The sequence below is a fragment of the Ptychodera flava genome, chromosome 8 (genome assembly GCF_041260155.1).
Source record: "Ptychodera flava strain L36383 chromosome 8, AS_Pfla_20210202, whole genome shotgun sequence".
NCBI lineage: Eukaryota > Metazoa > Hemichordata > Enteropneusta > Ptychoderidae > Ptychodera > Ptychodera flava.
The window spans coordinates 33,483,730-33,496,353 of record NC_091935.1 but is presented as its reverse complement, the minus strand read 5'-3'; the positions used below and the strand labels follow the sequence as shown (position 1 = coordinate 33,496,353).

Below are 12,624 nucleotides of genomic sequence, written 5' to 3'. Positions count from 1 at the left end.
AGTGTATGTACATTTAAGTTTGATATGGCTCAGGTATGTGGTTTGGTGGCCATATTGGATTTCCAAAAATTACCTTGGCTGCCGTATTGGATTTCGAAAAAAAAACAATTTACTCTTCATAAATCTGCTTCATCAGAACCAATGCACCATTTTAACTGAACTTTTACTCGCACCATCCTTAGTTTGAGTGCTATCAAGTGTGCAAATCACATTTGGCTATGTCATGTGATATGGTGGCCATATTATGATAACCACGAGATGATATTCAAAATTCTTACAAGAACCAAAACACCATTTAAAGCTCAACTTTTGCACACAGTATCTTCAGGTAAGCACTTTTAATCATGTTAACTGCCTGGGCCCCACCAACACTGCTTGCAGCTTTAATTTTTTTTTTAGTTTTTCACAGAGATTATCGAGAGTTGATTTTAAAATATGGAGTTGAAATTAATTAGCTATGTGCTTACAGGTTATGTTTTTGAAGTTCCTCAAAACAGGCATCGAGGCTAAGTCATCGTCTGTGATCATGTGTTTCTTCACAGTTATGAGCCAAGTTGGAAAGCCTGTCCGGATGACATTGAAAAAGGACCCAATTCATGCTTCTTTGATTTTTACGCCAACCAAGGGTCCGAGCATGTTATGAGAGTAACTGCGACCAATGCACTCGGACAAACGGAGAAGGACAAACATTTTAACCCTGATTCAGATAGTAAGTGGACAAAAATCACCGCTGTTGATACGCTTTAACCAGCTTGTCTTACATTTTGCTTCAGACAGAAAAGTTATGCATTTGTCATTTACAAACTGTGGCTGTCAGCGTCATGAAAATTTTATCATGCATACATTTTACAAGGTAGCAAAATCTTACTTCGGTGATGAGAGAAATTTGACTTGATTTACGATTGTTGTCTCAAGGATGACATTATCTTGTCACCGTGGTTACAAATTATGTATGAAAGAAAAATTTCTGAGTTATCAAAAACTGAAATCGGAGTTTTTGTCTGACTATAACATCATCATCCATCTGTAAAGAAAACAAATTTTTCTTATTATTGACATTTTGGTAAAAGTGATGTGATTTCTATTTTCCCATCCACTTTGGTGAGGTTATATATTTGACAGTCAGACTACTGTGTTTTCTCTCTAACTCCACACTGCTCTCATTATACAACAGGCACCTCTATGCATCGACTTCATTAATTTTACTGAGAAAATACTGCAGTTGTTTATATTTGTGTCATTAAGGAATGAGATGGCCAGGATTTTGTCAAACACACTATTGTACACAGAATAAAACGGATAGTATACAGAGGTGTCAAATTGATGCGAATGATGACTGGACATAAATCTACTATTTTTGAATCAGAAATCTACCTGCTGATGATATTCTGCACTGCTATATTATTTTTAAAGGTAGCATGTGCCTCAAAAGTGAAACAATTAAACTTTTGTTCAAACTCTCCTCAAACAGGGCAGGGGACAGACTATGAGCTCTGTGGAGGAAAAACATGAAAGTTTCGATTTTTGAAAACTAAGATGTTGAAAATTTTTCTTACTCTAAGAGGTTTAAATGAGCTGCCACAATTGGTAGATCAGAAAAGAATTGTAAACATTTTATTGATCATGTATCTGTTCCCATGACACATTCTGCTGAAGTATTGTCTCAGGATTTTCTCCAAAATGACATTTTTAATGTGACATTACCAATCTGTAATTGTCTGATATCAACATATCCAAAGAGAGGGATGTGACAATATTACCCCAGAACACTTGCTGATGGTTTGTTGACAAGATTTGCAGATCACAGGGTGAAGACAGTTTTGTCAGAAAATTTTGATGAAACGTTTGGAACTTATGTTCACAGGAATGGTGAATTCGGCACTTTGTGACCACTGATGGTGCGATTGAAACTATAAAAAGCATAGGGTCAACAGATTTGACTTTCAGCAACCATAATAATCACACCAACTTGTGAAAGAAGATACAATTTTTTAAATGTTTTTTCAGCATCAGCAAATGTCTTGTGTAAAGTTTGATAAATAACAAATGTATGATCACAACCAGCAATATACATCTGAGACAAAATAATCACAAATTTGCAAGATTGATAAATTTTGTTATGAGAACAGCAATGGAAGTACAACATAATTCCCCCATCAAATATTGGGACTTCAATTTGACTTCAGATTGATTGAACATTGCCATTTTTGTGATCTGAAATACTTGTACAGAGTACATGTATATGTATGTATCATAAACTACTTTAATACATTAATGTATTTAAAATGGCAAAGGAGAAAGCTGTACAAAAAAAACAGATCTTGGATTTTGAAATTTAAATTTTTGCTAACTTTCTGTCAACAGCAATTCCATACCCTCCAGAAAATGTGCGAGTTGTCGTTAAAACTGCCAAGTCTGTACAAGTCCAATGGGACCCACCATCAGATTGGTATGCCGATATCTTCTTCCTCCAGTACAAGGTACAATACCAGAGTCAGTGGGAGCTGGGAGAGTGGTCGCAGGTACTGGCTTATTTCAAACATTACTTCATGCGAATAACATTTGTTGGTCTGTTTTGTCCTGTCTGTAGCCATACCCTATCCACCGGAAAATGTGCTTGTACGAGCGTTGGGGGCCAAGTCTGTTTTGGTGTCATGGCAACAGCCTCATGATTGGTATTCTGCCTACTTCCGGCTGCAGTATAAGGTTCAATACTCCAGTCAGTGGGAGACTGACTGGACCGAGGTATCCCATTCTAGTTCTGCCTCTCTGTTTGATGTGTTGCGTAGAGCTATAGCAGATGACTCACGTCTGTTGCCAATATTGGTAAATTGTACTGTCATTGAAGTTCCCACCCAAAGATTTACGTATATCTACACGGCTTGTAAGAAAATCTGAGAGAGTTGTAGTACCATAAAATCAGCTTGGTAGTAGTACATGTATAAGATGAGCTTTCAAAGACATGCTATCTCCTTCATCAGATATTTTGTCTATCACGGCCACGAGCAACACCCGTTTGTTCAGTTGTGGACAGGGATACTTTCAAATGACAGTGCACTCGCATGGTTTGTGGGTTGTGCCATTGTAGTTCATTGAATGAAGGTGTTCTTGTGTTTGCCGATTTAACCCGCTTGTTGTATAGGCGTGGCATCCGTACATTGTAGAGAAACTAATCCGGTGAAGAATGGTAGGATTTGATATTAACCACATCCATGCCATGACATAAGGCCATTGTATTTGGCAAAAAATATCAACATAGTTTTTATTTTGAGAAAAATAATAACTTAATAAATATCTGATCACAAACAGACAATGTGCTTGACGTTGATTCAACTAGACTGTAGCATATCCCCACTGCTGGATGGGTTTACCTATAGACAGGAATAAGGGGTCCAAAGTGTTGGAAAACACATAATTTGCAACTGCATTGAACTAGCTGTGAATGCTTCTCGCTGGTGCTAGACTTTCTACGACAAGCTTGAGAAAAAGAGTTGGTTTGATGTATTGACTGTGTAAGATGATGTCATCAGTACAATGAAGCACATATGTAAAATATCAAAAGAAGGGTATTATCACTGGTCAGCCTACTCCGTGGGCATACTGATTATAATTAGTATAGCATTTATAGCTTGAAAAGTTGAATCAGGATCACATTGTGTGCATGTGATGTGTGTATACGGATGTAAGCAGTGGTAACCATGGTTACTTAATGCCTAGGCTTGAACAACAGGTTTTTTCTGGGTGACGTTATAAAATCAGCAAAGGGCAAAGGAAGGTGTTTTTACCAAGGAAGGTGTTTTCTCCCCCTTGTGGACCACTGTTGCTTGGCGATATTGCTGTTTTACAAGTACATCCATAAAAATATCTTGACGAAAGTGGTCGCTCACTGAAGAAATCTGAAAGTGAAGTTCCTTTAAATAATGTCTTGTCTTGACAATAAATATCAGCTTCGGGAAAGATACAAATTTACTCAGACAATCTTCACATGGCTAACTGCAGGAAAACACAACGTTTCAAAATTTGAAAGTGTGATTTTTTGCAGTTCATACAAAACATGTCCTACTCTTCAGAAGTCAGTTACCGTGTGGCATCGTACTCACAAAGGGATGTAGTTGTTTTGATGTACATACTGTAGTTTTCCTTGGAGTGAATGATGTATTTTCTAGCTTACAGTCTGTTTTTATCATTTTCAAGAGGAAATCTGGTTTCATTTACTGTAAAAGTTTTTATTTTGGTGAAACTTAAATTCAGGAATAGGGAAAGTATGCATGATGAAAACAAAGAAATGCTGAACTTTGAAAATCTTCATAAAAATTGGTTCAAACACTTTATCCCATCTGATGAGGAATGATAAATATATCTGCTAAGAATGGATTTTGCTTGATCAGAATGATACAGTTGATCAGTTCAACTTCTAACAAGCATTATACTTTATTTACAACACAGTTATATGTACATAATGTATGCATGTATGTCCACATCAACACCTTTGCATGTGTTAGATTATTTATTTTCCATTTATAAGTTAATTGCATGACATTTTGGTGAACTGAAACATTGGTCTGTTTATGTTGATATGCATATTGCATGATGTTTTGATGAATATATATGAATATTACATTGTATTGTATGTATTATTGCATGCAGTTTTATTTCTAACAGCATGTCCCAAGTTCCCGTGTTTAAACCTGACTCCATCAAAGTATTGTCCGCAATGTTTTCCAATGTCTGTTCCAAATGCAAATGATGCTTTTGTAATGTGCAAAAATGTACCTTCAAATTTTGCCGTGTCTTTGCAGTGTACAAACTTTCTTTGCTTCATGATTGGCCTGTCACTATCAGCATATTTTGTGTTAACAGAAATGCTTTCACATTTCTCAGAGCAGGTGAATTCAAAAATTTGCAATCGCAAAACGATGAAAATTGCTTCTCCTCTGCCTTAAGTCTTTTGCCTGAATTTGTTACAGCCCCATCATCATTTGAAGTGGACTTTTTTTGCAAGAATACATTGCCACATGAAATTATACGCTGTCGCATGAAATAATATTCTCCCAAAAGAAACTTCATCGCCACATAATAACACAATACCTTGCCACATGAAATACTGCACTGCCACATGGAACATTACGATGCCGCATGAAATAATACCTCGCCACATGAAACAATTCATTGCCACATGACATATAGCACTGCCATACGGTACAGTAGAATGTAACAAGAAATAAAACACTGCTACATTGCTATTCAGAATAATACAGTGCCTTGTAAAACAGTACGATGCCACATAAAACAATACGATGCCACATGAAATACGATGCCACATGAAATAATATACGATGCCACATGAAACGATTCTATGCCACATGAAACACCACGATGCCATATGAAACAATTCTATGCCATATGAAGGTTTCAAGCTTGATCTTGCTCTGTCAACTTTTGACCTCCAGGAAATCTATCAAAAGAGAATAAGACACATACCTTTACACATGGATACACCTATAAACATACAGTCAGACACATATACATTAATCATCTACGTTGTACACACACACTGCATCACAGAGAAATTTCAATGATCATTGTTTTGTTTTTTTCAGAATTTGAGCTTTGTGGTTTCATTTTTTATCAAACAATCTCTCTTCCAAAGTATTACTTAATTAAGTATTACTGAATCAACTACTAATTAACTAAAAACGATTTTATTAATTAATCAAATCAAATACAAGTGCGTATAAACTTTTCATCTTTGCTGTTCAAAGTCGGATGTTCTTTCATTGTAACTGCAATGGAACCAAAATATTAAGATTTTCATAAAGCAATTTTTTGGCCCTTATGGCCCATTTTGTTTTCTCAAATTATTTTAGTTTTTTTTAGGATCTACGGGCAATAGTACCATGTACTCTTTGGATCGACACAATTTAATGTTTGGTTCTGATAATTTTCTGGAAATTTGTGAGTTACCGTCTTTTGACGAGCCATGATTCGGCTTCAACAACAGCCTAAGGTCAAAGCATATTTTCCCAAACTTTTTTGGTTTTCATTTCCAGCGAGTAATATTGCCAAGGCTGTAGGCAATCTGTAGCTAATACAGTAGCAAAGTCAGCCACAACGGTCAAACCATACACACTACAATGTAGCTTTCCAATCTGCTTCAGCCCCGAGACACATGCACAGACATGTAATTGGAAAAAGCTGTTCTTGAACTATGCCCAACTGCTCTATACCATTTAAAAGCACGTTTCAAATCACCTATCAAATTTGGAATTTTTCCTATTCCCCCCCCCCCCCCCCCCCCCCCCCCCCCCCCCCCCCCCCCCCCCCCCCCCCCCCCCCCCTCATTCAGTCACCAAAAATACCTTCTTTTTATAGTAAAACCTATACAATTATGGCAAGGGATAACCACCCAGAGATTAACTATAAGCATCTGTACATAAACACATTAACACAACTTCACTTCATACTTCCTTTCCTTGTGACTATTTTCTTTTCCTAAATTGCAAAAATACTAATTCTGAAAGTAAACTGATCTGGATAATGTCACAGTTGTGTAACAGCTGAGGCCTACTTTCTTCACTGTATGTATTTCGTTCCTGTTTCATGCATCTAATAGATACTGTATTTCCTAGGTTTTAATCAGTAATTTTAAGCATATAGAAATGGGAGCTTGATAATATGCAGAACCCTTACATATTCCATCACATGGTTTTAATAGACCTATTGTAAGCCAAAAAACTGAGATGGGGGTCGGAACCAGTACTGTAAAGGGTGTGTCGAAGTGCATAGGAAAGAACATAAATTAACCAGTGTAGCAGGAGTCACTGAAAGTATTGGTTCTTATTTGTCATTCCATTTCAGTACATTGATTCAGAAATTTTGTTGATTTTCCTTTTCATGGAAGTGATTTTTATCAACACGGAACAGATTTTATATATTGAGTTATCTTCCTGCCTTCATGAAAAATATGACACAACAGTTATAAAGAAAATTGTTGAATTCTTGATCAACAGAACTAGTTTTTTTCACTTTTAAAGATTTCTCCGTGTAAGATTTTTTTTTTGGAAAGACATGAAAAAGTTGTGCCAAGGATTGTTTTATCTCATCTTATATTTCTATTCATTAATTATTTTTTGAAAATCAGAGTTGTAACAGAATGTGATGTTGTCTGGCGTTATGAAAAATAATATGTACTTTTGTTGAGATATATACCCAAAGCTACTCATCATATCAAAAGAACAAAAAAAATTAAGTCATGAATGTTTCTTTTCTTGAAAAAATATGAAGCATCTGCAGGAATAAAGTTTATCTCTCTATCAGCTCTTGCTCCATACTTTCCCTGTATCCTCACCAACAAAAACTAATCAAAGATTGCTAACTTTGTCTCACTCCGTTTGTTTTTACCCTCTTTCCACAATTTCTATCTTTTTTTATGTCTCATTCTTTTTCACACATGCTCTGCTGTGCTGGCCAAACAGGAAATCCTCACTGCCAAAAATCAGGTCGCCTCACTTATCCAGGGTTTGCATCCCTTCACTCGCTATCTTGTGCGAATCGCTGCCACGCCAGCTGCTGGCCATGGAAAACATTGGAGCTCATGGGCCGTGGCCAGTGGATACACTGTGGAGTCAGGTACTGATATATTTAGCCAGCTCTTTGCTCGACTCCCCTAGACCCTTTTATTTATTTTGTTTTCTTTTCACAATTTGTTTCCCGTTCATTTCTGCATGTGTAGCAACCTCATATTGATAGAACGGAACACTATCGCGTAAGAGGGCTTGAGCCTTTTACCACATATGATTTCCGGGTATCTTGCAAACCGACGGGTACTGACGGACATTGGAGCGCTTGGTCAGAAATTTCGACGGGGACGACAAAACCTAAAGGTATACGACAAAGTGTGCAGTTGAACTGCCCTTACTCTGTCTGCCACTAGCTTTGTTTGACGTGGTCTGCGCTTTATATGATATCACTGCCTGTCCATACATACATGTAGCTTAATACTTCATCCACTGTTTACGTACGGCTTACCATCAAATGGCTTATCAAATGGCTGAAAACCTAGAATTATTCACACCATGTTGAGCAAAGGCAGATACTTTCCTTTCATAAAATTGAACCACAGACTCCTTGTCCGTAATTAAACCAATATAGCCAAGTTAAAATCTGCTGCAGCTAAAAAAATACATGCAGAAAACAGTTCCTTTTTTTGAAACGTAATTATCATAAAGTGATTTGATTATAATGTTCAGGCCACGTCTAACAGATTTCCCATGCACAGTTACTATGGCTACCTGACATTTTGCTTTGATTCACACCGTGTGTGTTGGTTTTTTTGACAGTTACAAAATTTTTTTAATCTGCCGATTGCACATAGCTGTAGCGATCATGAAATGATTGGGTAGCCATACAATAAAAGATGAGTACAAGCCACGAGAATGGATGTACCTTATTTGTTCACATGTGGGTTTTTTTTCTGCTTCTGTTGTGCTTTCCCTGGTGAATTCTAATCGTTGTGTAGAACCCGATGAGGGAGTGCGGCTTTTCATAAATCAAGAGATAATCAAGAATGTGACATCGAGGGATGTGACTATCTCATGGACGGTAAGTATTCTGTCTGTGTCAGTCCTGCGATTCAGATAATTAAAATCAGCCAGTACATTCATCTTACTGCATTCAGACATATGAAAATCAATCAGGGCATTGTGAGACAACAGATGTACGGTTCTGAGAGTGTGTTTCCGTGGTCTTACGTTTGTGTTTCATTCATCACAACACTGCTCTAAAGTTAAGCATGTTATCAATAATACAGGCAAAAAAATAATTAATTTGTAGAAAAAAGGACAATTATATAAAGAGTAGCTCTCCATTGTGGATGAAGTAATTATGAAAAGGGTGTTTTTTTGGTGGCACACTGTCACAGACTTGTGTAAGTGTCAAAAGAAATTTGACTCTACTGTCGATTTATCATAGGACCATGGTAATTTGTAGCTTGATGTACATGTCTTGATCATAATGGCTTAGCCCTTGATGATCCATTGATACATGGTATGTCTGTGATAAACAAAGTGTCTGCTAGGCTAAACCACTGTCCCTCCAAAAAGGAAGGCTAAACTGGCACCCGAGCATTGCAAGAAACCCCCTGATGACAGAACCTTTTGCTGGTAATGTGCTAGTACATAGAGATGTACTGAAATTACCATAATAACTGACTCAGATGACTTTTGAGTTGAGGAGGCATGCTAGCGACACACATGCTTTCATCTCCACAAATATGTAGGAGCAATGCCCATATTTGGTAGTGTTTTCCTCTCTTTGGTAGTGTGCCAGACCAGGTCAGGAACCATCTTCTTTTCAATGTCATGAGACAGGTATCAGTCTTGAATAGAGGGCTTATGGGACCTCTGTTCGTTTTGCCAAACATTATGCTCCTGTAAGGATAAGAACTGTATGCTCCCAACGGTGCTCAATATTCCAATAATGTATGAGACACGATCCAAACAGTCATCTTCTGTGAATATTGTTTGCCTTGCATACATTGTAAAGCCAAGTGTGCTGTTCACTAAAAAGAGACGCATATTTCTCGTAAATTTTGGTCATTTGATGCGTTGGTGTAGGTCAGCACCGCTTCCACAAAATACCGTAAACACTCCAACAATTCGACCAGAAAAAATAATTACGATATCAAAAAAGTCGAATTGATAGAGTTCCAAAAAATATCGCCTCTTGATGGATGGTCGAAAAATTAGAGACTAGAGTTTCATATAAAGAATGAAGCTGAAGCAATGCTCATTGACGTAATGTTACTGCACACTGGTAGTGCACTACACCCTTTAGACACGGTACAAAGCAAACCTTGGGGATTATAGTCATATTTCATCAACATTTAACACCATGAAAAACAAGAATGATCATTATGTTTTAAGAACGTCGGAAGGTTGCAACGATCCCGCCGACAACAAATGTCGGATGAAGATCGGGATCGATGTTAGTTGTCCGCCATTTTGATTTGATTTTGGTAGCATTGAATCAATCCATACTGGTAATGATCCTCTGAGGTATGTAATGTATTGTGATGGGAATTATTGATAATGTTGTGAAACGTTGGCATTTAACCCTTTGAGTGCCAAGTCAATTTTTGTCACCTTTAGAAAATATACTCCAGTCAATTTTTTCAGATTTTTGTCAAAATTTTGATAACAAACAGTAGCCAATGAAATGTGATGTACACTTGGTCCAAAATTATCAAAAAATTACAGAAAAATTCATAAAAATTGGTGACAAATGTTGCACTAAAATTTTGGTGTGAAACTATTACAGCACTCAAAGGGTTAATACAAGATTGTTGGATTTTCCGTGGCTCTTTTGTCCTCTGGATAAGTAACAAATGTTTTGTTTTGTTTGGGTTTGAAATCACAGCTACCTGAAAAGAGGGAAAGGAATGGAATAATTCTAGGTTTTAGAGTTGCGTGGCTTGAAGAAGGATCTCCTTCAAAGCAAAAAATGATCGACATACAAGATGGAAACCAAACTATGTACACCATCACAGGTAGGATCAGTCTACTGTTGACAATACTTGCTCGATTAAATGTAGCATTCAGTTATCATTGATTACGGTTGGCTGGTAAAACTTGATAACTCACTGAAAAAAAAAAGATAAATGCCCAGTTATAGAAGACGATAAAAATTTTACGACCCTGTATATACCACATACTGCGTGTGTACAAATGGTATTGATCTGAAACAGAGCAAGCACAATATAATTGTTGCAGCTGTTGCTACATGAAGTAGAATAAAACCATGCCCCAACAAAGAGGCTGTCAGATGTTAAAGCTACAGGTTTCCAGTTTTCATAATGTAGATCCCATTTGCTACGTGTGTGAAATGATGCTGGGTCAGTGAATCATGTCTGTCGTGCGTATGTCTGTCCACTGCAGAAAGTTCAAAGTCATTGTATCGATTGCTTCTGAGTCTTTGGGGTAGAGAAATTCTGTATTCTAAAATTACAGCACTTGTGTTGGAGTGCTATCATTGTCTTCCTGAAGATTTTTGGTTTCCACAGAAATAAAATGCCCAGACCAACTAGGAATGACAGACGCTACATACCAGGATTTCAAGAAAGTGATTGCACCCAAAATATTATTTAGTTTGGAAAGTAGATCTTCCTATGGCAACACTTGAGGACCAAGCACACTTTCTAAAATAAAAGTTTAAGAATGATAAAAATGCTGTTTGATTTGTCTTTCATATCAAGGTTTAAATGACTTTGTATGTCTGTATATATTTCATAATGTATGCAATGTTGTTGTATATTCTATATGAAGTCTATATGCCGTAATGTAGTCTATGTCCCTTTAAGTGCATGATGTTGTTTCAAATGATGCTGTGTGCATTTTGGATATTGAAAATAGGATGAAGATTCTGCTGATTCCAATGCATTGGGATGGACTCAATTGTTGTTTTTCTAAACATCTGCCATGTCCTTAGATGTCATTGACACCCAGCAATAACATTAGTTCTGTGTTAATTAAAATCTACAAAACACATATCAGTGGCAAGGAATTCATTCTACACTGCTTACATTGGCTACAAGTCCAAACTTGAACCCTTTCACCACCATGGTTTAGCCCAAACCCATTGTTAGCGATGGTGATTGTGGACCTTTTTACTTGGAATTAGGGGTGAACAGGTTAAGTCTTAAAGCCAGGTTAAAGTGTGATTATGTCACTATTGCTCTGTCAGCTTTCTGTGATCTGGTAAATATAAACAATTTGATATCTTTCAGAGAAATAAATTGTCCTGGTACTCATACATGTATTTAACTTAATCATTTCCAAAGAATTATTACATCATGTAAGGTGTAGATGAACATTTATCTACATGTGGCCAGTGCAATTTTCATGAGCAACTCGATGTCATGTATGGAATTATGAGTACGGTGTACAAACTGAGAGTGTATGCTCCTCAAAATTGAACGATTTAAGCTTTTCTCATACTTTCCGTAATGAAACTGTCAACTATCCTCTGATCAAAGCAAAATCAGAAGTTACCGTGAGTTTACTTAACATTTACTGATATTTGAAATTCAAAATGGCTGCCCTCCCCGTGTTAACTCTATGGGAAAAATTGATTTTCAAAAAATTAAGATTGAGCCCAAAATATCTGTCCTTTAGGGGCAAATTTTGCCTTCATCAAGCTGAAAGACAACCTGTGAGATACATGTACAAGAAACTCATGAGCAACCTATCATTGAGATTGCATTGGCAACAAAGACTGCATCAGCAGCTAGGCTTCGTGTAGCATATAATATAACAGGAATTTTACAAGGTCATTTGTGAAAATTTAGGTTTCCCAATCACACAGGAAGGCTGCTATCGTACTTTTGTGAGGTTTACACAGTCAAACAACTGCCTTTCCTCACAATTAATCCACAAATTTACTCTGTCATGGAACTTACTGTAAAATATGTTTTTCTCAACAGACCTGAGTGTATTCAGATCCTACACAGTGAGTGTGGTCATGTACAACAGTGTTGGAGATTCACCAGTGACTCAAATTCGCATTGTGGACAAAACCTCTGGTGAGGATTATATAAGTACCTGCACCTCGTAAAATGTTCAGATGAAT

General features: G+C 37.0%; 1 protein-coding gene across 8 annotated transcripts in view; it reads left to right on the top strand.

Annotated features, from left to right (window-relative positions):
• The window catches only part of LOC139139117 (protein sidekick homolog), a 112,178-nt gene that overhangs the window by 80,611 nt on the left and 18,943 nt on the right, over positions 1 to 12,624 (top strand). For 4 of the 8 annotated variants that reach the window (XM_070707901.1, XM_070707902.1, XM_070707903.1 and 1 more), the window contains 6 exons: positions 543 to 709; positions 2,365 to 2,522; positions 7,476 to 7,629; positions 8,519 to 8,601; positions 10,417 to 10,546; positions 12,479 to 12,577. In XM_070707901.1, the coding sequence (XP_070564002.1) occupies positions 543 to 709; positions 2,365 to 2,522; positions 7,476 to 7,629; positions 8,519 to 8,601; positions 10,417 to 10,546; positions 12,479 to 12,577 (791 nt within the window). Of the gene's footprint in view, positions 1 to 542; positions 710 to 2,364; positions 2,523 to 2,590; positions 2,746 to 7,475; positions 7,630 to 7,732; positions 7,884 to 8,518; positions 8,602 to 10,416; positions 10,547 to 12,478; positions 12,578 to 12,624 lie in introns of all 8 variants that reach the window. The other 4 variants (XM_070707907.1, XM_070707908.1, XM_070707905.1 and 1 more) reach the window with 2 other exon arrangements.